The following is a 27,335-nucleotide window of genomic DNA, read 5'->3' on the forward strand; positions in this document are numbered from 1 at the left end:
TTCTATATTTTATTTAATAGATTTTGCGTTTTACAAAAATGTGGCCATTATTAAAAATTGAATTTTCCCTTACAAATAAACAATGATGATGGTTGTGTGATACACATGATAAATTACTGCATTAATAGAGGTTACATTCATTTCATGAGCCACTATTTAATGTAATATTGCCAAATGCACCTGCAAACAGCACCTCCCCGCAGCGTATGGGCTTCCGAGGCCTTGTTCTTGGCCCTTGCATTAGAGGACGCTCCTGAGGAAGCAGAAGATAGTTCTTGGCTTCATCCACCAAGTCCCTATAAGAAACAATTTACGTACATACCACAAAAAACCAACATGTAAAATTATTGCATTAATTATTAACTGTTGCCTCTATATAATTCCCTAATTCAGTGGTTCCCAAACGGTGCACCTAGGCTCCCTGGGGTGCCTTGGAGATCTCACAGGGGTGTCTCGGCCAGGGCCAGTGGTAAGCAAGGCGGGATAATACTTGGTAATTATTTTGGCTTAGTGGTGCCTTGAAAAAATTTTGGAGACCCTAAGGGTGCCTTGAAAAAGTTTGGAATCCACTGCCTTAATCGATTAGGCTCAGGTTTCATCTTTCCCCTTCCCCTATGTTGTTATTTCCTTTCCTTTGTGAAAGTGCCCATTACCTCCAATGTCTACCCACCTTGTATACCTGTACTAGTCAGTCTACGTTAGATTTGTCCCAATGATCAAACTAGTATTAAATCCATTGAAGACATGTTCTCCTTCTAAATGAATGCAGTGCGGAGCAATGCATCAACAGCGATATTAAAGCATTACATAACCATAGGATATCACAGTCATCTGACTCTAGTTCTCTACCTATTAAAGCATGCCATGTTTGTTTATACTGTTCTATGATGTCTAGCACAATACTTATTTATAAGCAGGCTAAACATTGTATTATTAGGTATTCTCTCTCTGTAATACATACTTTCCTGTGACTCCAGCAGCATCTGTATGACAACTGGATAAATGTGACGATATGTTTTTTTTAAGCATTAAGTTAATATGACAATACTATACATCCAAAAGATTTTAATATGATGACTTAAAACATTAAGTGAAACTAAATCAAAGCAGAAGACCGTTTCATATGTTACAAACGGTAGTTGATTATGTAATAGAGATCGGCTAAGGTGCAGTGAAAGAAGAACAATTGCACAGCTAAATGTATGGAGCTTAGCACAAATTGTTTCTTTGTGAAAGAGTCCAAATCCGGTTTAGTACTTTATAAGTAAAGGCAGGCACAAGTAACCACAAGGCAAACGCTGTTCCTGAAACCTGTTAACACGCTTGAGAGCAGATCAATTTATTCCTTATGTTCACATTGCTAGTTTGCTCAGACTCTGAAGGAGTCAAATTTTCCACAGATCAGATGACTACATAAACAAATATGCTATTTTGCATAGTGTCCTAAATAAATATCGGTATAGAAAGCTTGGCGGTTCCATTGTTAGTTTTTATTAATCCTGCATTAAAAGTGAGGGAACAGCGAGTCCATTTTGACACGTTCAATAATTTGTCATTCTTTTTGTAGAAAATATGGAAAAAAAAACCAACTATTAAAGTATGAGGATTGCAGGCAAAGCAGGAACATAATGGAATTTAGAGGAATTTTGCAATGCACAGCCAAACACTTAAACTAGATTAAGATAAAATAGTAGAAATCACAGGTAAAAAGCAAGGTTTCCCCTACAGACTGTACCTGCATTCTTCATCACTTTTAATAAGTGGATCGGATCCCACAGTTCCCACCAAAAATTTGGGACTTAGCAGAGGCAGCCGGACATGTTGCAGAACCTGATGAACGAATAAAACATACATGTACTCAAGATACTCAACCAAAAACATCACAAAGGCAATAAACAATGTATATAATATAGCAAAGAAAAAAATATGCAATTCAAAAGACAATATCCCAGTTGTAAAAGGCAGCTAGGAGAAGCCAGGACGCAGGAGCAACTATAATAAAACCACAAAGCTATTAAGCAGGTACCAGCAGAACAAGCAGTTGTTTCTCCTCTCTAACAAGAAACACTAAACACACCCCTCAGAGTCGGTTTAGTCTCCAGGAGAATTGTGAAAGTGAGCAGTATGTTGGCCGTAGAGGTGCACCAGGTTGGATACACTATGCTGTGGCTCATCCAACCAGATGTATTCATAAGATTGAGGAGAACGCTGCCGTACACCAGGGAATGAGTCTCTCCACAACTGTGGGGGCTTAATGGAAAGGCCAACTGCCCACCTGGAGGTTAGTGTCAGAAAGGACAGTGAACAACAAATTCAAGGAGACTGAAATTATCCTTTAATTTTCGAAAGATGACCAGGTTTCATGTGTAGTTCCAATCAAATCGTAAAAACTAGATATTGGCTGATTACACCAGAGTGCTAATGACTGATTGGTTACGAATATATAAATGAAATATAAAAAGATGCTTTACTCTTGGTTGGCCAGCAGAATAATTCAAATTGAGCATTGCTATCGTTAAAAAAAAAAAAAAGATATATATATATATATATATATATATATTAAAAAAAAATATTTGTCTTCTTTGGATGTCTCAGCAAGTCCGCTGTATGCAATGTTCTATATCTAAGTAATTTAACATATCTGTTCGCATACCTGTGGTAATTGGGGCCTCCTTTCCTGAATGCTGTATTTTACCCAGGCCATGACTGCGTTGAACACCTGCTCTTCACTGCGTACGTTGAGCTCATCACTGGAAATGATATCGATCAGCTGATTGGCAGGGAGGAGCATGAACTCCTCACTTTCCATAACCTATGGAGAGAAAAATAAAAAAAAGTCTGCAACTTGAGGATAAGCCATTAAAACTCACTCAATTAGCAGAGTGATTGCTGCACCATCTACTATAGCTCTCATCACATTTGGATAGTCTGTAGAGAACCACATGACTAAGTTACCTACATCATGTGACATCATTAAGGGGGGCAACATGTAGGCTTTTCACCCAAGCAGAACCAATGATTACTAATGAAACCGTCATACTGGTGTTTTTAATTCCACAAGGGACCGTAAGAGTCAATACACTGGGGTCACCTATCCTTTCAGGAAACAAAACAAAACCAAAAAAATCCCAAATAAACAGTAATTCAGGACAGCAGCTCCTGCAGAAGAGTCTTAGTACATTAGGTGCAATTAAAAGGCTTGCACTACATTGCCCTAATTTTACTTCAACTTACAAACAGACAAAAGGAAAAAAAAAAAATGTACGCCGAAGTTCACCAATGAAGGTAAAATTTAATGGGCACTTAAGGTTGTCGCACACATGTAGATATATCAAAGAGACAATCTGGCTGCTTTCAATCCTATGGACCAAATATTGCAAAGCGCCTATTCTGCAAATAGGCGGCAAAAAAACCCAGATCTTATTTGGTGGCAGCTTTACGACAGTTTCACTACATTTTTCAGCAGAAGAAAAAATAATAATAATATTATTACTAATAATAGAAAATGGATATTAACAATTTATAAGCAGTTTTCTGCTGCTGCCAATTTTATTGGAGATATATTATACACATATATACTCACACACAGCAATTTTGCGACATGCAGGGGGAAAAGCGGATACAAGCTGCAGTTTAGCAGCGGCAAATATGCTGTGTGCTAGGTAACTGTCAGATACCACGGATTTCAATAGAGCTGGATACTCTGGTAGCATTTTAACCATCTGCATTAGTAAGTTAATATTTGAAGGAAAGTCGCTGGTATGACATATTCCAATAACAATTAATGGGTATCTATGGAAACACATTTGCAACAAGTTTCACTGACAATCTCTGCAGACAAAATCACCAGAGTGACACTACCCATATGCAATATTGAAGCTGGGTTCACCATAAATACTGTGCAGCAGCCCATTTCAGATAACATGCCGTGGATTTCCCCCGTCATTATATCAGTTACTAGTGTCATAATAGTGTTTTCACTAAGTAGTAGAATACTGTGGGTCCCCTTTCTCCACGGTCCAATCACAATCTTAATAGTCACCAACTGCAGGGTCCATCAGAAGAACAAGAGGCTGCAAACCGTAGCTGTAATGTCAAGCAACAGAGTAATTTAAAAGCCCAAAACCTATGCAACAATGGTTATTAAGGAAAAGAAAAGAGCTAATCTTTTAACCAAAATAAATACAACTAACATCAGTCATACTATAAAGTAGTATATAAATCGTACCAAATCTAATCAACTCATAACATCTCAGGTTTTACCATCTAATAGCTTGAATGGTTTGCAAATGAAAAATAAAATACAACAAATGCATGATGTTCAAGGGCCAGATAATCTTGTTTACCATGTGGAACTACCGATGCACTGAGCTAGCTTTTAGGTGCAGCATTTAAACATTAAATATTTGTCCAGGTGGTTTAGGTATACATTTCTATGTAAACATATTTAGGATTCTGTTAGCTGGAAAGGAAGGATAAACTGTGCATCAGCTGTCTTTGCGACTCAATACTTTGCAATCTAATTCCTGTTGCCTAGTCCTAAATATATTGTGTATAAGCACACTTGCAATTTATTACAACACAGGGGGGGTCTTGTAACTCCTGGATCATGATAACTACATGAACTAAAAGAACATATGTGATTGCTTGAAAAGCAAAATTAAACAAACACACTGTGCAGAAGAGACAAGGGGCCGGACATTGTCCCTGAACAATTTACCAAGAGATGAAATATCCTGTTTGATTGGTTTTGATTTTATGCGATTATAGATATTCAGCAAACCAGCAATGCTTTATGGTGCATATTTGTTTTTACTAAGATAAATGGAAGCTGGCATTGCAAATCCCTGGTGGTGGTGGTAAACTGTAATATAACCTATAAACTCCAATGGAACAGCATCCAGAGAGGCCATTTTATCATCGTATGATGGTATAGCATCATTATTAGCAATTAATATATTTGGAGATGTCCAGTGCATAATAGCTACAAGATTTATCCTATATGAGAATATATATATATATATATATATATATATATATATATATATATATATATATATATCTTAAATAACCATAAAATAAAAATTACTTAGATGGATTAAGCTGGAGAGACAAACAATTCAATTATTTAAAAAAAAAAAAATGCTGTATAAACAGTCTCTAAGTGAGAAGCCATTGTACAGATTTGTTTGAACAACAGGAAGTGATGTAATGTTCTAGGGTCGGAGAAGCCATATTGCTTCTGGCTCCATGCATCTGCATAATAGATAACAAGGAGACCATCTTACCTAAAGTTGGTTCTAATCACAAATAAGGGGAGCCAGCTTAATGAAAGAAATGGGCTTTAATGCTCAGCTAACATTGGTTAACCTTTCGTTCATGTTCCAAATCATCAATACAGTGCACCATGTGTTCCTTTTAAATTGATCAAAATAGTATTGTTATTAACGTGTGCCTGTCACTCTACTTCTGAGAATTGCAATTTTAATACACATACAAATTTTTGAGAAAACCAGTGACACAACCAAGCTCTTCCCTTTGTCTAGTCCCTCCAGCAACTGTTTCCAACATAGAACACAAATTAACTATTGGTTGGGGCTGTCCCATGGGCTAAAGAACCTATGATACTTTGAAACCTCCACATGCTCAGTGATGAAGGAAGAAATACAGTGATAAATGAGTGTAATATTGACTATGGATAACTTAAGAAATACTTTAGTATATGCGCAGCTTTTGAAAAGTTTAAGATCTGCAAGGAAAAGCAGACTTGTTTTCAAAGCCTGTAACTGGTAAGCTGTATAAATTCATACTACAGCACATAAAACACAAGGCTACACACAGAAAGTCAACCAGGGTGAGAGCTGTACAGTGTAATGTGCAGGAATTATACAATTTAGATCCTGCAGGTGACAAGTGTAAAATGATAATGCGACAAATAAAAACACATATGTACACAACTAATAATACACCAGGTAGAAATAAACTAATTGGCAAATGTCAAACAACCAGGACGAGTGGCAAAAGGATTGATTTTGCAAACCTTTAATGTTTTGTTACAAGAACTAGAAAACAACAATCAACTAGAAATCACATCTTCAAATCTGAAATCTAATACTGGAGGAATATCCTACTGCAAACAATATAGAGAACACAACATTATAATTAAACCAGTTTCACTGGAAAAAGAAAGTTTACAAAACTACTTTCCTTGAAACATCCCTTCCCAGAAACCCAAAATAATTACCAGGAGCCATAGGGTTCCCATAATTGCTTGCACCTTCTCAGGCTGCAGTCAATCCTGAAATGGTATGTGTATTGAAACGTGCCTATCAGAATCCTAGTTTGATCTGTAAATAGATTTGCTATAGAGAAGGGAGCATTCACACACACAAACTTCTGAGGCCATGAAACAGAATCCGATAGGATATCACAAGCAGAATCCATCTGACGTTTGACTGAAAACCCACCTGGGACCCTGACGATGGTAAGCAAATTAAAGAGACACAGAACACCATGGGAAATCATTCACTGCTTCCTTCTACAAATAATTCTTCAATGCCATGCTCAGTTTTGCTGTGCTGTTCCCTCTAAGCAAGGAACACTCTACAGCCTAATTAAAAGCTGTTTATAAATTTTACCTTTGCAAATGCCCATGTCTGCAGAACAGAAACTGCATGCATGTTCTTTCAGCAGCCCTCAAACATCCCAGAAGTTACATTATTCACAAGGAACATCTCAGTTAAAAACAACTTAAAGTGTAGTCAATATTCAGTTGGAAAAAAAAAGCCATAGCCTGAATAATCCTAACTGCAATGTACAGTTATTAGCACACATACCATTATTGAGAAAAATCAGTTATAATACAAGTGTGCCCATCTCTGTCCGTGTCATAAATGCTTTAGGTATTATTTAAATTTGCTGCTGTTGTACGCAGAAGTTCTTGGGGCATTGAACCCATGTGATCAATCAGAGCCAATGTACTGAAAGCTAGCTCTTGATGATGTCACATGATGCTCTTGGCAGTATACTCATGAATAATCATAGTTGCCCAGAAAATGATTAGACCTCATACTGGCATGTAACAAGATCCAAGATAGAACAATATTGTTTCTTCTAACACACACACACACAGTAAATGTACGCAAATGTCTAGTTATAGCTGAACAGACAACAAACACATATGTTTTAGGTAAAGTTTTGTGCAATTGACACTATCAACAGAATTGTGAATACTCCAGCTACAGTCATCAAAACAACAGTATTCCACTGCAGAACAACATATTTATGCAGTGTTCTACAGCAGATTCAGGTACGAATGGAACTTTCTGACAATTTAAAGAGCAAAAAAAAGCCACAAAAAAACAACAACACAATATAAATGGACAAATCTGAGGCTATCATTCTGCTAAACTCATACTCAAATAATTTTGAAAGTGGCACTAAACACCCTTAGGAAAGGCCCATAAACCCTTGCTGTGGCACACATACATTTACAATCCCAGCTCATCAGTGCTGATCCATATTTTTCAATATTTCAGACAAAGGAAATTATCACTGGCAAGCAATGTCAAATGGAAATGGCAATTATGCAATAGTGCGTAGTTAAAGTGTATTCATCACCCACACAGTGGTTGCAGCCACTTTGTGAGATGCATATATAATGTGAAAGAAATGTATCGATTTACTAAAATACCACATCACTGATGCAAAGAGTGCATAGCAAAATTCACAGCGACGTGGGAAGTGGCATTTACTATATGGCTACTTACGTCGTCTTGATTTATTTTTTTTAATCCCAATACCCCATACTGCAAGGACAAGTTGGACTTCTTGTTATCCGATTGAGGCCCACTTTCTGATAAGTGGTTATGTTCCATTTAGGTGACCTTTAAATGTGCTATTAGAGAGCTGTGGGAAGGGTATTGACACAAGTATAGAAGATTTCATTATGGTGCTTGAGTACAACACATGTTTTAGTTGTGTGAAGGTGGTATCCTTTAGCTGTCATTACGGTGTCACTTTTATTATTTATCAAGGTCAAACACACAACTGTTGGGGAAACATTATCCCACATAAAGTATGGACTTTCTGCTTTCCACATTTACCCTCATCTTACCTCCTGGAAATTATGCTGGGTAAATTTGTCTGCAATCCTCAGCAACTCTCTGCATGAATGAGTGTCAGCAAAGGCTCGGATACCTAGGCAGTTAGAGGGGTCAAGCTGCCGTTTCAGGAATTCACAGCAGGCCTCCTGGATTTCTGCAAGCTGAAGAAGACAGGCAGCTGGCAGCAGTGTCTGCACATTGCCCTCTTCGACTGTGATTTGTGAAGTGTATGAGAAGTCAATAAGCAATTCCATGGCTCGTTCATCAATGTCCCGGATTACTACCTCTGTCTGTCGACTTTCAGCCAACTCTCCCGTGAACATTGCCCGAAAATAAGGACTGCAGGCAGAGAGGATAACCCGATGGGCATAGATCTTTTTGGCACCAACCACAAGTACTACATCGCAGAGCTCTCTGTGCTTCCGCAAAAGGTTGATGACCTCCAGGGTCTGCCGCGGATGTTTGTCTGAGACATAAGGCATGCGGGCCGGTTGTGGGACCCCCTCCGGCAACTTGTTGGGGTCTCCCAGGGTGCAACGGCTCGTCACATCCATTCCAGTCTCACCTGGGCGAGTGCTGAGACACCTGAAGATGAAACCAGACAAAAATTAGACATTTACTGACAATGAAGATTGAGCTTATGGGTATACAAATCTTCACGTATTCATCAAATTATTTGGCAAAATTGTCAAAGAAAATAAGGGATTAAATATCCATTGTAACAAAAATATACTGTATTGGTTCAATTCTTTGATGCACCTTTTTCCCCCATATAAAACATCTCTAAAACCAGGATGCGTCTTCGAACCACGTGTGTGTCTTTAGCGTTTTATTTTATTCATAGGACTCATTCTTAGTGTGCGTCTTACAATTGATGGTGTCTTAGAATCGAAGAAATACTGTAATTGATTTTGTCCCACATTCAGAAAGAAGAGGCAACTTAACTGCCATTTCTCAACACTCATACATCCTTCTGTAAAAATGGGTTTAAGACTCTTCTGAATTCATTTTTAAGAAGAGGATATCTTTTTCTATGTATTTAGAAACATATGAATAAGTCTTTCCTAAATGCAGAATTACTTATCTGCATATACTAATTTTAGAGAATGTTTCCATGCTGAAGTGCCTTCCATAGACTTCAATGGAACAGTGCCCCTTCTGGCCAAATGGTCATGAAAACAGGGAGAAGCCTGGCTTAGATACACCAAGCAATAACTTTTGAACAAACCAGCTCTCATATATGGGATTTCCAAAGTCCTGTTTAGCATGTTACATATTATTTATAACAATCAGTTTATTTATAATTTTCCTCTAAAAGGATCCATCTGGCAATTGTACATATAGCATCAGCCCACTACCCTAAGGGGTATATTCAATTGTCAGCGAAACTCGCAAAAGTAACGCAGCTTGCGCACTATTACCGCTATTACGGTGCCTGTAATGCCGGATTTCAGCTCGCAGCTCAGGAAGCTGCGAGCTGACATCTGGGTTAGAATTACCGTAATAACAATAATACTTTCAACGCCGCGTTACTTTTGCGAGTAACCTGGACAATTGAATATGCCCCTAAGAATCTGAATAGCATTGACCTATCTGACATAAAACCAAACCAGACGTTACTTTATGTTGGCAAAAACCAACATCTGCATTCTAATTTTAACAAGCAGTCACATATAGCAGGACATAACACCCATTTGTTCATTTTCAGGAACATACCCCATCGAAAATATTGAGCATTTTGCCTTTTGTAATGCATTTTGCCACTTAGATCTTGTGTACTTCGTCTTGTGTATTGACATAAGATTTAGAGTTGCACAAAATGTGCCTAGAGTATAATTTGTCACACTGCTCATGCACAGAACTTCATCCCATATTTTGAGTTGAACATAATTTATACTTGTGGCCCCTTGCTCTTGGAGAGGCAGATTGGGGTTGTTCATCTGCAAACTCAGGAGAGTAAAGTAATGCACATCCACACATTTCAGAGGGGTCATAATTTGGACAACACTTATCTTTAGGTACATTGCCTAGAAGGTGTAGCTTTTGTGCATCCATAAGCTTAATGTAAGTTTACAAGTGGATGATAACTATGCAATGAAATTAGTTTTTCCGCTGAAAGTAACCATATGCTAGATTTCAGGCTGCACGTATCTTAAATATACGTGTAATTCAAACACAGCTGTGCAAACTTAAGTTTGCAGGTCCATTGAACGCTCACATAAGTGGAGCATCTTTACATTCAACTCTTAACCAGTTCCAAACAACTCTATGCATTACCAATTACTGTACTGCCAACTGATATAAAAAGCAAACTAAAAACAAAAAAAACTATTGCTTGTTCAAAAGGTCATTTTTTACTCTCTATTTTGTATACTGAAGAATTAAGATCAGCAGCTTAGCAATTTAATATTGTTGATCAAATTTGTATTTGAGTACTTCGACTGTACTGGCCAATGTGGGTCATGAGAGTAACCAGTATCCACTAGTGAGGTTGTTCAAAATTGTAAAATGGTCCAAGCCCCCTTGCAGCACTTGGAGGACGCCTTTGCGAACTAATAAGTGTGCAGGGATGGAAGACTCTACTGTCTACAAGTGTAAACTTCACACCAAAGTCCACTCTCATATCACTTCAGAACAAATACAAAGCAGTACCTCATTTATGGCTTAAATTAATGAGAAGAGTGAGTGAACTTAAAGAGGTAGATTCAATTAGCCATGTTGTCCTTTAGAACACAGTGGCCCACTCAATATTAATATTACTACGGTAATTGCTTTGCTGATTTTTGCTAACGGCTCACATAGCTGCGAGCAAAATTTAGCAGAGAAAGTACCGTAGCAACGGTGACGGCGCGCAGCCACTACCGTAGCAACGGTGACGGCGCGCAGCCACTACCGTAGCAACGGTGAGGGCGCGCAGCCATTACCGTAGCAACGGTGGCGGCGCGCAGCCATTACCGTAGCAACGGTGGCGGCGCGCAGCCATTACCGTAGCAACGGTGGCGGCGCGCAGCCATTACCGTAGCAACGGTGGCGGCGCGCAGCCATTACCGTAGCAACGGTGGCGGCGCGCAGCCATTACCGTAGCAACGGTGACGGCGCGCAGCCATTACCGTAGCAACGGTGACGGCGCGCAGCCATTACCGTAGCAACGGTGACGGCGCGCAGCCATTACCGTAGCAACGGTGACGGCGCGCAGCCATTACCGTAGCAACGGTGACGGCGCGCAGCCATTACCGTAGCAACGGTGACGGCGCGCAGCCATTACCGTAGCAACGGTGACAATGCGCAGGCCGCGTTGTTCTAAAGAACAATGTGGCTAATTAAATCTAACCCCCAAGACTGTCTTTAATGTATATGCCAAGTGTGTGTTTGAAACTTTGTGTTTACATTAGGCAAAAGTACACCTAGAAATGTTCTTGTCCATCAAAACGCAAGTGGAAAATGCAAAATGCGTCCCATTAAAACGATAGAACAAGACCGACTGCATGATGGAAGTGTTTTTGTGGTGTGAGTATGTCTGTGTCCTTCCGCAGTGCAAGGACTAGCCTTACAAATATGGCCTCCGTATCACTCTATCCACAAAGTTCAATCTTGTTTCCGCACCTACTCCCTTTTCAACAAATGTATCAAAATAGAATATATTGTTTTATTTTAAGATGTTCACAAGAAAACCACCCTGTGCAGAAATAACATGCGGCTATCATAACCAACCCTATCCAATTGCGAAGTGATTCTTGGATGTGCAAGTATGTTGTGTGTCAAAAATGTAATTGGATCCCTTATTTTACTGAACGGAAACCTTTGCTATGCTATTAATACAGGTATATGAACATATACACATACCAGAACTAAACAGTCTCCAAAAAGATTTTGAACGTTGGCAACAATAAACTGTCAAATACCCCTTATGATACCCTATTAAACGTATATTTGTACCATGGACAAATAATTACCAAACACTGAAAAGGGACAAAAATACATAAAAAAATAAATAAATTACTATTTACACTAAACATAAATAGTACAAACTATAAAAGTTTTCTTCTCATCAAAGATAAGTGACACGTTTGTTATAAAGTGTATAACTTGGATAACCCAGAAAACCGAGACTTTAGCGACAGCACAAGAAAAGCAAGTGATGACAAGCTCTTCTTAATAAATTTTAAGTTAATATGCAATACCTTGAAATATGTGAATGCTATCAATAAAACATTACTTTAGGTGTCTAAATCAAAGACAAGGTGAGAAATGCAGTTTGACTATCTGCACATAAACAAGTGAGCAGCTCAATCGCTTACTGTACATGCATCTTACATGCAACATACACACTAAGTTTGGCTACAGGCATGACAGATCTTGAAATGCCTCCTGCACATATATTTGCAAGTTCCCCAATAACATTTTTATTCAACCCATCTCTAGTCTGTAAGACCCATTACCAGGCTATGAGATCTGGCATCTGTGAGCTTTTCCCTCCTTATTCAGGAACTGACACTGCAAAGAGCTGCTGCTGGGACTGGCAAGTCAGTGAGGAAAATGTGGAGTAGGCGACACAAGGGGTGCGTTCTCCAACTCTCATTTCATTAATCCAACAGCTGCAAAGTGAAACTGGACCTGGGGCTAGATGGAAAAGGGGCTTAGCAATCTATCTCAGCTCTTGGCATAGGAGAAAACATTAAAACGCATTTATATATAGAATAGGCAGGGAAGGGAGCATAAGCACTATGGGCTGCAACCCATATATGAAATGATAGAAGATGCAGTAAATATTTTAAATGCATTTTCCAGAATCATGAGCACATACACTAGCACTATTTGTAATATCTGACTGTAAAACACGGACGTGTCAATGTTGCACAGAGGCAGAAATGAACACAATATATTAATTCTGCAAATAACAGAACTACACACCACCATATTTGTGAAAACTTACAACAAAAAGGCGCTATTCAAATTAGTTTGGCATCTTTAAAATATTTTATACACACACAAACATGCACACTAATATATATATATATATATATATATATACACATATATACACTTTGGTTTTTTTTATTATACATAGGTGATCTGGACTCCCATGGTCTAAGCTCTCTCAATCATCAAGTGTATTAAATAAAGTATAAGAAAAGCACTGACATGGTTCCCACCCAACCATTTACCATGTTTACAACAGACATATCAATGCATATTACACTGGTAAATGACAACTGGGGCCAAATCTCACAACTACGTATCTGGTACACTTGCCGCCCACAGAAGTGTGAGAAAACATCAAAGCAGAGCACCACCTAAGTTGGGCAGGTGGGCTTCGACTACATTCAATTTTAGGCTTCCTTAATAAGAGAACTTTCATGAACCAACAAAATTACACACAGCCTGGGATGCCTGCAGCAGAAGAGAACCTTACCCCCAACCTGCCCACCAGCAACTGCAGTTACATGAAGCTCCCAACGCCATGTAAATTGATTTAAGTGAAGGAAATGAATGCAGATGACTAGATAAACTGTATCATCAACTTCTACAGCCAAACTTCATAGTGAGAGTCCTAAAGCATCATAGAACCGCGGGTGATGACAAGAGTGAGCACCTACTGAACCGCAAAGTTGCTAGGGCATGGACCACTGTACTTCCGCAATTGTAGAGAGGGGCTTCATTCCAACAAAACATTTGGTTATTTCATTAAATCTTTGAAATTAACATTATGTTATTTCTCCAATGGAAAACTTAGGTGCAATAATGCTAGTTAAATAAGTTTGCATACTTTCTGTTCCAGCACTTACCTACGCATTGGCTTTCTGTCCATGCACAGTGAAGAGAATTCTTCACACCAAGTTTAAAAACAGTAATAGAGAAGAAAGACACATGGAGTATCTCCAAGTCTTGTGTATATTTGGAACGAAACCCCTCTCGCCACCAAATCTTAGTTGTATCCCGATTGCGGCCCTCCGGGGTGGCAGAAGCAGTATCCCTCGAAGCATCTAAAAGTAAGCATAAAATAGATTATTCTTATTTTTGTGGTCATAAAGAATTACGAACACTGATGAACTGGTTTCAACATAATATTATAAAACTATGTTGTACAATGGATTTACTGGAAAGGTATTAGGAAACCCAACAAGTTATAAACTGTTTTGGAGTGATGATGTCTTGTAGCAAACTGTAGATCATATTATATTAAACTTTGTAAAACAACATTTACATCCCGGAGTAAATCCCAGAATGCAGATGCAACATACATAAAAGTCGGCCCCTCTACATCAGTTTTCCATTATTTTGCACATTCCTTTACATGAGTGTTTCTCAATTTTTTGGTACTGAGTCACTATCAGGAAGTAACTTTAGCATTGATGCTCAGTGAAATGAGAAAGGAGCATTGAACAGTGTACTAAGTTTCATGTTAGACAATCACGGAAGGGGCTATTTTGATAAACAAAATATATTTTGTCAAAATATATACAGGTTATTTAAAAACAAAACCCTGATTGCTTTAGACCCAATATTTTTCGATTTTCTCTTTGCATTTGTTTAATGTAAATATTATAAAGACTGCTTGCATTCAGCAGAGATGATCCTGCCAATCTTTTTCAAATGTAATAACCCTCTTACAATTAACTTTACCTTCTACAGATTTATTTTTTTTCTTTGTAGTAAGTAAAACATTTAGAATGTCTCATCGTGGGTGGAATATGGATGCAAAGTTTTGAGCTGGCATGGTTATGCAAAGTGGTGGGTATGGGTTTATTTGGATAATTTGCCATGTGCCTGTATTTCTTTTTTTTAAATATCATTTAAAAGGACACATACATTGCACAGATCCTCCAATTATCAGCTATGTGCTGCAAAAAGATAAGTCCCGTTACCAGCCACCTGTAGGAACAAGAAACCCTGCAACTGTTCAAGTAGTTTAGAACTGAGCCCTCCACTGTCACCAGGTAGTGATCAGTGTGGTCTGAGAAATACCATGCAGATGTGCACCTTAGAGGACACGCTGTTAGTTCATTGGCATGGCTTAGTGGTAACAGATGTGATGTCATTGGGGTCGTGGCCATGTTTTAAAGGGACTAAAAAGATGACAAAAAGATAGCAGACACAACCCGCTGAGTTTACCGAAAGCCTGCTTTGATATTTATCTCTAGCATATATATTTCACTGTACTGTGCACAAACACAATGGTGTCCAATTTTTCTTTTCTTTTTGTTTTACATACAACTGACCTTTGGATTTACTGTAGTAAACCAGTGTGTCTGCATTAATGTTGAAAGACTGGTCATTAAAGATCATTTACTAATCATAAAATAAGCAGGTGGATTGTACATTGTACATTTATATCTGAGCAGCCCTGCCTAATTGATTCACATGCCTTAACTTTGGACAGTCCTCATTACAGCATGCTATGTGACTTTTGCTGGTACTGCTGGAAAGATGTATAGTGAAGAAAGCAAAAATATTTCAATCTAAAGGCCATCCTGTTACCGCTTTAGGTCCACCCTCTTCATTCATTTTAACTTTTACATTTTCTCCTAAACTCCTGGTTTAGCCACATTTTTTACTTCATTTAAACATGAGTGAGGGGAAATGAGGATGATCTTTATTACACGTGTTACACATACTTACCAGAGGGGGCGTGACTGGAGGGCGGGAGGGGGCGGCACGGGGCCAATCGCGTCATTTTGGGGGCCTCGTCCCGCTCCCTCCCGCCCTCCAAAATGGCGTGATTCTCGGTGAGATTGGGATGCGGGAGAAATGCCAGCTTGCCCGGGAGACTGACCCGAATTTCGGGAGTCTCCCGGACTTTCCGGGAGAGTTGACATGTATGGTGTTACATTTGTGTGTTTGAATGTTTATATTACACAAACTGAAAAGTGATGTAATATTTCCCATATAAAGATCTGTAAATGTGCAAAAAAATGACTAAGTGCTTTTGTGGGGAGGAAAGTGCTCTGCAGCCCGCTACAGAGGGATGTTGTCCTCAAAAGGTTTCTTCTCTGTCGCTTAATTCTTATTTAAGTAATCCTGTCCCTGTATGCAAAATCTTGTTTTTGTAAGCAAGTGCATAATTAGGCTCAGTCATGCACACAGCCCTCACTAGCCAAGGTAAGCTCTTCAAAGCTCCTCTCATCAGAAAATATCAATATATTGGTCCAAGAATTCCCTCAATCGCACTTTCACGATAAACACTTGTTCTACTGTTCTCAGCTCAAATATCACAGTATTCCATGCTCCTCTGATTCCGGTCTGGACCGTTTTATTCCCATCGTAGGAATATTAGAAGTGCTGGATTACCAATAAATCCCTCAGATTTCTCCTTTCACTAACTAAACTGAAGGCACGGTGAGAAATGCAACTTGAAGAATCACACTGGTACTTATTATTATTATTATTAATTTTTATTTATAGGGCGCCACAAAGTATCCGTAGTGCCGTACAAGGACAAACAATGGCACAGTACAAGGTGAAACAGCACAGTACAAGTAACAGTAAGCACTATAACTCTGGGGGCTGCAATAGTGCTTACTTGTAAATCCTTTACGCTTCGGGCAAATTTCACTATTTTTTTCCACATCCATTTTTTTTTATTATTAGACTAGAAGAGCTTTCTGTTAGCATATAGGAAACTTTTCTGTACATTTCATTTTGAAAACAAATAAAAAAAATCTTAAAGCAAAATAAATAAAAAAAATATATACTTTTGTCATAGTTTGCCCCATCAAAAGCATAAAGTAAAAATAAAGTGCATTTATGTGAGTATGACACAAAGTCCTGTTTATAAAAACAAGTTAAATGTGGTTTTCACAAGTTTTGGCAGAAAATATAAAAACGCCCAGTACCAGGACTAAGAAAGAAAACAAAAAAAACTCATAACTCAAGAAATAATAGATATTATGGCATTTGGTTAGGAAAAAATAAAAAGTTTGTTGTACATTTCCATTGGAATTGTGTAAACATAGACTCAGCAGTGTATTTTTCAGGTGTGCCATGTGCAAATGTCTCTGACCACTCCACCCCACCCCCCAAACCAGACGCCTTGAAGTGTTCTAAGGTAGTGTTGTCCAAAACCAGTCCTCAGGGAGCCCCCCACTCAGTGCATGTTTTCCAGGTCACAAATGAAATAATTAGTACCACCAGTGGACCTTTAAAAAGTGTCAGTCAGTAACCAATACACCTGTGCTCAAGCAATGAGGTAAAAAACTAGATCACCAAGGTAATACTTTTAATCAAAATACTCAAAAATGAAACCTGTCTTTTCTGTTTAACTGCATTAGGAGATGCACGAAAAAGTAGGTATCTCAGTACAGTGCTCAATTTTGTTCCACACATTATATCCATCCCAATAAACTGAGCATCTAGAAACTACTGTTTACATGAGCATGGCATACAGTATTTGTACTTTATTCATTATTGGATGTATAACAGGACCCAATCTGGTTTTCCCCATCTGTCTTGCCGGATGGTTTATCTTTTTCTGTACCAGTCATTAGAGGTGACATTGGACAAGTCAAAACTGTCAATAAGCGTGTAATCTGAGCTTTTCTCCTTTGCTACAGCTCTGTCAGTACAGAGGTTAAAATACACTCCTTTCTATGGATAGTGCCCCATTAGCATTTCTGATTTGGCATTCTTCTGTTTGAAAAAGGTTGGTGTTCAGAAGTGGTTAGAATCTCGACTAGCGACTCCCAGCTTTAAATGGGAAAAGCCATTTCCATGTGTTACAAGTACTTGTCTACAGCATTCTAATATCTGAAGTGAAATATTCACATGGAACAGAGAAAGCTATGTTTTACTTCACTAGGTAGTGAACCTCTGAATGCCATGTTTTCTCTGACATGACAATGGCAGCATCCAAAACACTAGTGTGACACGACCTTCAGACTCCACCAGAGCTAAAACCAAATTATAGAGATATACAAACTAGGTATTAGCAAACTATTGCCCAAAATGAAAGGCATAAGCATCTAATCTAAAATATTAAGTAAATCACCACCTTTACTAATATTATTTTGTTTACATTAGCAAACTATGCAAATTGAATATTTAGTAGAAAAAGTACATAACCAATTACATCAAAATGGAGTAAAAACAAAACACCAAGATCCCAAAAGAATCATACACATTGGCATCTGCATTGGGTTTCACTGTGTTTTGTTTATGCTGGCTCCATGATTTATTGCCACCAATTTGGACAAACTGTTCAAGGTATTAATATGAAAGGTCAACAAATAAAGCATATAATAGCCATATAAATTTTAATTTTCCTGCTTCTTACCCCTCTTGCATTGATTTGATGAGTTTGGTAACCTGATCATTAACAGAATTCAGCAGTGACAGGAGGATGTGCTCTTTTAGAGGTGAGGGTCTCCCAGATGGTGGAGGTCCTGGACATTGGACCACCATCATTATCTATTTATATAGAGCCACTAATTCCACAGCGCTGTTCAGAGAACTCATTCACATCAGTCCCTGCCCTATTGGAGCTTACAATCTAAATTCCCTAACTTACATAGATACAGACCGAGAGAGACTAAGGGCAATTTAATAGCAGCCAATTAACCGGTTATTATGTTTTTGGATTGTGGGAGGAAAGCTGAGCATCCGGAGGAAATCCACGCAAACACGGGGAGAACATACAAGCTCCACACAGATAAGTCCATGGTCGGCAATCGAACTCATGACCCCAGTGCTGTGAGGCAGAAGTGCTAACCACTAAGCCACTGTGCTGCCCACCATTGTGCTGCTAGTTGGAGAAGTTAGCTAACTCTTTAGTATGGGTGACCATCTATAAGAGCCATAGCAACTGCAGAAGAGTGATTGAGCAGCAGCTTAGTAGACAAGTGACCAAAACAATTATTTAAAGGGGTCCTAAAATGGTTATAATCCTCACTTTCAGTGCAGTCAGTCCAATAATTTTCCTTCCCTTAATTTAAATATTCTTGAGATGATCAGATGGAAGCATGTAGGGAGAGAGAGAGAATCACTGCTAGATTAATGTTTCATGAAGGAAGAGGGTCCTTCAGAACTCCCATGGTTAAGGTAATTTAAGGTAAGGTAACTTTTCCCTTTAAAAATTATTAATATACTGCAGACTCCAAAAAACGGTGAAGGCCACAAAACGAAGGGATGCCATCCAAATTTCTTAAGCAGAAATTTAAAGATAGACACTGCACATTGTAGAATTCTCCAAGTTACAATTGCAAAAATAATTCTAATTAAAAAGAAGAGATTGGTCACAAACAAATAGACAGAAGAAAAAAAAAATACATTAATGTATGATAACTTGCTTCGAAAGTGCGGAATACCTCATTAAACTTTAACACTCAATGTCAAAGTATGATCACGCAGACATGGTACGTCCTTCTGGAGACAAAAAATAAAATAGTTTCTGGTACGAAAGAGTCACACGTAAGGAAGTCATCGGAAACACTTATTCATTTCAGGCTTTCCTCCACTTGCTTTACAGATTGATGTAGTTTAAAATATAGTCACATGAACTGGTCTGAAGGGCATCCGTTGAAATGAATGCCAAATTTGGGGAAAAAAAACAGTGATGATTATTAAAGAGAAGGTTATGCCTGAAGACTTATTAAATTCTATAAATACATTTCATTTTGTATTCTTCTATGAAAACAGTACTGTGAATACTTTGAATGTAGTGTTCTCCCTTCCCCTAGAGACCATAAAACTAAGCAAATATCTCAGCTCCAGAGAAGAGACAAGAAGGTGTTCAGCTATTGCCCAGCCTAATCACATACAAGTAGTGGACAAAAACACTTAAAAATAGGATTGCTTTGGTTGCCTATAATTACATCTAAATTGCTGCAAGAGGATACATACGTGGCTTTAAAAGACGGTGCTTGTTGGGGTGCACTTGGCAGGAGCTTCAATGACCATGAACACACAACATGCTAATATTTCACGCAAAAGCAACAGCTTGTAGTGTAACCTCGCCATGAAACTCAAAGAGAAAAACATTATGAACAGAAGACAACAGTGGGTAGAAGTGCATACTCCAGGATTGTGATATCCCTGTAATAATTAGAAAGAGTAGAATACTATACTTGGGTTGAGGGCATAAACCAATCATCACACTTCGTGATGCACATTTGCAATTTCAGTGGCACAAACAGCATAGTCAAGACACTACAGAGGAGTGGAGAAGGAGATATGGTAAGATCCTTCACCATGTTCTCATCAGTCAGACAAACGCACGTGTGGGGCCAACCTAAAGAAATCTACAACTCTAAGTGCTTGTTTACAACAATAAAGGACTCCAGTGGTTCTGTATGCTGTGGGTGTATTTTTCTGACATGCTTAGAAGGCAAATGCAGTGTTAATCGCTACTCAATGGTACAGTGTGTTCATTTTCGCCCCATGTAGAAGCATTTGTTTTCTGATGAAAGGGGTGTCTTCGAGGATGTTTGATGTGCATATGACACTGATGTTATCCGTAGGTCATGGCCTTCTCGGTCACTGGATCTGAACTCAACTTGAGCATTTATGGGGATATTCTAGAGCAGCACCTAAAACAGAATTTTTCAACAACACCAACCTGGCATCAGTTGACTGACTCTCTTGTGGAAGAATAATGCTGTATCTCACCAGTGTAATTCCCGGCTTAAGCAGACATACTGTCATGGCAAATACAGGGCGTATGTGGGTACCCAACACCCTATTAGGTGACTTTATATTATTGTTTACATTGTTTGTTCACTACCTGTACATCACTGAGCATGCTCAGCTCAAGTCCATCACTACTATCACTACTCTAGGCAGCATGAAAAGACAATATATTTTTGAGAAGTTCCACCATTTCTAAGCATTTAAACCAGATACAAGTGCCAATTTATAGTATCAAATAATTTGTTCACTTATAAAACTGACTGCATATACTTTTCTTACTATTAGTTTATATCCCTCCATTCTGTCTGAACGCAAGCTTGTTGCAATTTCTGGGCGGAAGCTGCATTTTGTAGGCAGCAGTGATAGAGAGGTTTACTTATCTCTACCCACAGAGCACAGAGGGGGTCTCAGGGTATACAAACATGTATAATATGGTAGGGGGATTTCTAGAGTAATGATAAGGGGAATAAAAGATAGAGGAGGAGAATCAGAAATGTTTGTAACTAAAACAATAGAACTGTACATCTCTCTCTCCTTTTTTGTGATCGCGCACATCCTATTTAAACACTCCTGTCTCATTCACTGATGTGTGTGACTATATTTCTCCTCAGCTTCATACAGGTGGATTAGTGTTTGTACTTAAGCAAGAATAAATATATCGCTGTTGTATAGGAATAGCTCTCTGAGGGGGGTATTCAATTGTTCCTCCGGGCACCACCGGAACGAGCGCGTTAAAACTATTACCGTTTATACGGTAATATTGCGCGTAATTACCGTTCATACGGTAATTTACTCGCTCAATTTCAGCTCGCTGCTCAGGGAGCTGCGAGCTGAAATTGAGCGAGTAATTGCCGTATAAACGGTAGTTTTAGAGCGCTCGTTTTTCCGGCGGCCGGAGGAACAATTGAATACGCCCCTAAGACTTCTGCCACTATACCTGTAATGAATAACACATACAAAAACGGTAAAAAAATAAAGTAAAAATGACTGCACTAAAGACAAACTGCATTTGATCAACAACCTAGACATTCGTGTGTTGCCCATCCATATATCTATTTAGCCACCTTGCTATATTATTTTTATGTGTCCGTCAGTAAGTGCATGGTAATATAGCAATGTCTTGTAGAATCACATAAATTACATAATCAATGACCATGTGTACTGTTTTTTTTGTTTTTTAACCATACCCGCTATTTTAAATGTTCCGATTCATAACATTTGGGGTTTGTTCATAGATTTTGAATAAATCTGTATAATAAATGTATAATGACATTCTGCTACCTCACTGTAAAATTTTACTCTATACATTGATCTCATTACAATTAAAATGTAATCTGTATGGCAGGACACAAACAAATAGCAGAGCTAGCGTAGTAGAAGTGGGTACATTTTTTACGGGTCCTACTTTGTCAAAGCCCCATATGCAATGTATCAGATCCCCAATGAAGCAGCTATGGGCCCCCCGGCCATAATAAATGCCCTAGAGGCACAGCTTAACCTATTTACTTAAACAGCTGTCCACCTGACGACTTATAAGGTCTCGGTTGCTGCCTAGTGATGACCTCTCCCAGATGTCTAACAGGAGGTTACAGCTCTTGAATCAAACACCCCACTTTATTTCAGATCCATGTTTGAGTACCAGGTCTACCAGGTCTACCTCTCAAGAACCTACCTTGGGTTTTCTATCTAGTAACGGCAGTATAACCCCCCTCCCCACCTCCCCTTCCCAAGTGAATGGCCGGGAGCCCAAACACTGATCTGAAATTAAGCTGAGAGTGAGGCAGGAGCCGACGACTTCTGTCTGACAGCTGGGAGAAGTCAGCACTATGCAATCCTACAAGCTAGCATGGGGACAGTTTTTAGACAGAAGAGGCTAACTGGTACAGTACTGAAACAGTTGAAAGGGGTGGGTCCCCTATATAATTTTGCTATGGGTCCAAGTAGCATCGAGTTACACCCCTGGATATACGGGTATCCAAAGATTAACAAAACTGATTAGCAGTGTATTGCAAGTTCGAAAACCATCATTTATTTATTTATATAGCGTCACTAATTCCGCAGCGCATCAGTCTCTGCCCAATAGAGCTTACAGTCTAAATTCCCTAACACACACACATACACAGACACAGACAGACTAGGGTCAATTAGATAGCAGCCAATTAACCTACTAGTTTGTTTTTGGATTGTGGGAGGAAGCCGGATTGCCCAGAGGAAACCCACGCAAACACAGGGAGAACAAACAAACTCCACACAGATAAGGCCATGGTCGGGAAAATACCTCACGAGTGCTAACCACTAAGACGAAAATGCCCAAGGTTGCATATTTTTTAAACATTTATTAAACAATATAATATCAAATTCAAAGCAGAACTACATAATCAGAAAGAGACTAAAAATCATTATCTGAAGTCAATCAGCATGGCTGTTTCTACAAGCCACATTCAAAAACTCATTAACATCTAACTAAATCCACAATTGGTCCAAAAATTTACATTATTGAGCTTAATAATGTACATTAAATAACTTAATCTGTCATGCTAATCACTAAAAATATATTTACATCCCTGACATTCTGGGGCAATGAAAGAGGGAGAGTAACTGGATTTCACACACCAAATTAACAAAGCAATGATTTCTATCAATTGAGAAATGGTGATTTCATAAATTTTTAATAATGTTAGACATAGATTCCCTTAATGCACTGTAAAGTCATCACATGACATTCCGCCTGTGGACAACCACGATCATCAACACCCCTATGCTTCAGGTACCTCGTAACGTAGATTCTCCCAAGAAACGCAAGCCAAGTGAGATCTCTAAACTTTGGAGGAATCCGCTTGGAATTCACCAAAGACAGACTCTTCCAGCACATATCACCTGGGCAATCCTTTAGTAACAGGGGCATATCAAAGTGAGTATGCAAAAACCTCCTCTCCAATATCCTCCTAGTGGAGTTCTCTGCCTCAACCACCCCGATCTGCCATTTCCTTGTCACCTTCAAACCCTGGACCTCATAGGCTGGGAGGTATCCATGCTTAACTTGAAGATTTTTTACAGGACTGTCATCCAACCATGCGCTGAGAAAGGGGTGCACCCAAACTCGATAGCCAGCTACCCACCAAGGGGGAGACTTCTGAGATGAAGTGTCAAGAAGGCATTACTAAAGAACAGCACTGGGTTTACCATTCCCAGGCCACCTTCATAAGGTGGCCTGGGAATGGTAAACCGAGTGCTGACATACAGACCGAAGGCGGTTTGTATGTCAGACTCCTCTTGATGAAGTTCAACTTGTTCCTCCATAACAACTGAAAACAACAAGGAACTGACCCTTAATGATTCTGGCAACAGATATATGTAACCGACATACAAAAAAGCTCATGTAAGTTTTGATCAAATCAGTCTGATCTCTGTAGGATAGCTTCCACTTCTCCACCTTAGAGGTGGCATCTGCCATTTTCAATTGCCAATTTTGCTAGGCATAATCACCCAGAACAAATCGAACACCTAAGATTTTAACCTCTTAACTGTCCTGAGGGAGTGTATTCGGAAGGACAAACTGCCGTCCTTCACCCACTAGCCAGATAACTTAACTCTTTTCCTGGTTTATCTCAGGGCCCGAAGCCTCAGGATATTCGCAGGTCAGATTTTGAATTCCACGCATCATGTCTGACAAGACGACCATGACATCATCAGCATAGGCCACTACCTTCAAGGGAACATCCACAACCAGCTGCACTCCTCTCTCTGTACCATTCTCAATCCTCCTGATAAAAGGGTCAATCGCAAATATATAGAGGAGGGGGCTCAAAGGACAACCTTGTCTGACTCCAGACAACACCCCAAAAGTAGGGCCACCCAACCATTCACAAGAGGGAATCTCACAGCCATCCTATACATGGTAGGCAGCCAATCAAACACCCTCACTGGCAGACCATACCTTTCAAGAAGTGCCCACAGGTATTCATGATTGCCACAATCAAACGCCTTAGTTAATACAGTGTGAGAAGGTACTTACCCCACTTCTAAGCCCTGCACCGCTCAACGGGCCTCCCTGGCACCAAGGACAGCATCAAAGATGCTTTGAGCCTTCACCGTACAGTGCTGAGAAGGGGAAAGGAACAGGCCTGAAACGTCCATAATCCATAAGGTTTACATACATTTAAAGTTTGTTTTCATTTCCTGACAGTAAATGTTGTGGCTATGGTGTTAGGGGATGTCTTGTTTCTTTGTTGTATATAGTCATCTTATTTCTGAGGTGATGTTGTAGTTTTTGTGGAGAGATTGTTGAACAATTGGATGTTATCATAATGTGAAGTTTTAGTCCCATTAGTCCTTTTTACCATTTGATGATGTATATAGTCTATTTTATTTTGGACAACGTGATGATATTCTATTGTTGCAATTCTTAAAAGAAATTATCAACCCTTGCAAAACTACAGCTACTTATTCAAAATACTATCTGTTCCCACTTTGCTACCTGATTTTATGCCCAAAATGTTGTTGGGCCAAGCAAAATACAAGTGTTTTGTATGTAACTGACAACTCTGTGTTGATCACCACTATCAAATGTGTGGGCCAATGGCATTTAAATCTTGCAAAACTACAGCTACTTAGTCAAAATGCTATCTGACCACTTTGCACTTGATTTCATGCCCAAACCTTATTGGGCCAGGCTAAATACTATTGCAATATGTGTAAAGAAAACCCTTTAGTGTTAATCTAATATGAAATCAGTGATCCAACTTGATTTAATCTTATTTAAATAACATTTTCTGAATAAGAAGCTGGAGCATGAATAAGAAGCTAACTTCACTCTTGTAAGGAAACTCTCCAATTCATTAAATAACCATGCTAGGGTTAGGGATAAAGCCCATGATGAGCAAGGTATCCATAGTGCCAGTCAATTTACACTGTGTATGTATGTAACTGTGCATGTAAATTCAATAGATTTCAATGACTGAACTTCTTTCCTGACCCTTAGTTTATAGGTCTTGTTACCTCTGGTTTGACTAACTGTGTACACATTTGTACTTATTTAGTTGCACTGAAACGGGGAAGATATCTAAGATATTGATCATTTACTACTATACCTCTACTCCACATAAAACCTTGCAATGTGAAATGGTGGCATTTTATGGAAATTTGCATCTTGTTAAATAAACACATGGCTAAAAGCAGAGAAAGAAGCCAGAAGAAAGAAAAAAAAAATACTTTGTGAAGGAAGGGACATGTAATAGCAATTCAATGTGTCATCTGAAAGTAGACAAGCCCTATGAAGTGGAGATGAAATACTTGCGTCCTGCCGTTAAAGAACTAAAAGTCCCAGAATTGTCAGCCTCGATGGGTAGCCTATTGTTCCACAACAACTAGTGAGCCACAGGTTGTAGCAAGGGCTCATGACTTATCAAAGGGTTCGACAGCATCAAGTGGCCTAGGTAATATACTGACAGCTATATCGTGTATTACAATTATTTGAGACACACATAAATAGTATTATTAGCTTTCACCATTACCTGCAGCTTCTGAAGTCAAGATTCAAATCATTACATCCTATGTACCCTGTATTCACATCTAGTCCTTGCCGCAGTATTAGACATGGGATCTTTCCAATCTGATTCTTCTGTCTTGCTTAGAGGTGTAAGCGGAAGTGGTCCGATGGTTTCACCGTCCCCCTCCCAGGCAGTGACGCTCAGCAGCAGCTGTGTCACCGGGGAAAGCATCGTACAGATTCATCTCAACTCAACTCAACCAGATCGAGGCTTGGAACGCACTTCCGCCGGCGCTGCTGTTTCCATGGCAACGCGTCAACAATGTGTCTTCTCCGTTCATTGCTCTGTAGCACAGATCAGGTGAGGAGGTCTGAGAGTGAAATACAGAGGTTGGGGGTATTCCACTGCAAATATACTGCTGGCAGCCGGGACACGGGGCTACTTTTTAAAGCATGTTAAATATATCACTTGATATAACAGGAATTCTAGGCTCATGTACCTTATTGATTGATGTTTGGCCTTTTTATTAGGAAAAAACAATACACTTTGCCATGTATTCACAGACACATGCTTGCATCTTTGTAAATTGTAATAAAACACAATAATATGTAAATTTCATGTTCTCCATCAGCAGAATTTAAAGTGTCATATTGCTGAGACAAACATAGGCTGGTTTATTAAATTGGTGAAAAGCTGTATTGCCAATATTAGGGTTTTTCTCAAATCACCCTATACTAAAAAGGGTTACCTCCAGTGATAACACTGCTATTGCCAGTGGTAACTCCTGACAGCGGCAAGATTCACCGGCTGATCAGCTTTATCACTGGAGAAAGGGGACTATTGATATTTGCCAAAATGCATCCTCACAATGGTACCTGAAGAATTCCTACATTATTTTAAACTATATATTTAGACAAAGCCCCTTGGATGAGTGATGTCAAATATTTAAATAAGTTTCTTGAATAAAAAATTGGTTCTTTGGAAATGGTGGTACTCTTAAAGTAATATGAGTGTAAGAAGTGCATTTTACATATTAAAAAAAAAATATGCATATAGTCCCCCATTAACAGCTTATACCTTACAAGTTAACCCGTGCATGATACTCATGCATTCTAGCAAA

General features: G+C 39.0%; 2 protein-coding genes across 4 annotated transcripts in view; one reads left to right on the plus strand and one right to left on the minus strand.

The window, feature by feature from the left end:
• KLHL20 (kelch like family member 20) overlaps positions 1-26,403 on the minus strand; it is a 36,959-nt gene extending 10,556 nt beyond the window's left edge. Inside the window, exons 1-7 of one of the 3 annotated variants that reach the window (XM_075182441.1) lie at positions 26,240-26,403; positions 24,742-24,827; positions 13,892-14,089; positions 8,117-8,690; positions 2,654-2,812; positions 1,736-1,830; positions 181-296 (exon numbers count right to left, since the gene is read on the minus strand). In XM_075182441.1, coding sequence (XP_075038542.1) covers positions 181-296; positions 1,736-1,830; positions 2,654-2,812; positions 8,117-8,690; positions 13,892-13,914 — 967 coding nt within the window. In that variant the 5' untranslated portion in view covers positions 13,915-14,089; positions 24,742-24,827; positions 26,240-26,403. Of the gene's footprint in view, positions 1-180; positions 297-1,735; positions 1,831-2,653; positions 2,813-8,116; positions 8,691-12,544; positions 12,647-13,891; positions 14,090-24,741; positions 24,828-26,239 lie in introns of those variants that run through there. The other 2 variants (XM_075182442.1, XM_075182443.1) reach the window with 2 other exon arrangements.
• A 62-nt stretch (positions 26,404-26,465) lies between these two features.
• ANKRD45 (ankyrin repeat domain 45) overlaps positions 26,466-27,335 on the plus strand; it is a 66,694-nt gene continuing 65,824 nt past the window's right edge. Inside the window, exon 1 of the mRNA XM_075182444.1 lies at positions 26,466-26,575. The gene's annotated coding sequence lies outside the window, so the exon portion shown is untranslated. The remainder of the gene's footprint in view (positions 26,576-27,335) is intronic.

This window comes from Mixophyes fleayi, chromosome 8 (genome assembly GCF_038048845.1).
Source record: "Mixophyes fleayi isolate aMixFle1 chromosome 8, aMixFle1.hap1, whole genome shotgun sequence".
In the NCBI taxonomy this organism is placed as follows: Eukaryota; Metazoa; Chordata; class Amphibia; order Anura; family Limnodynastidae; genus Mixophyes; species Mixophyes fleayi.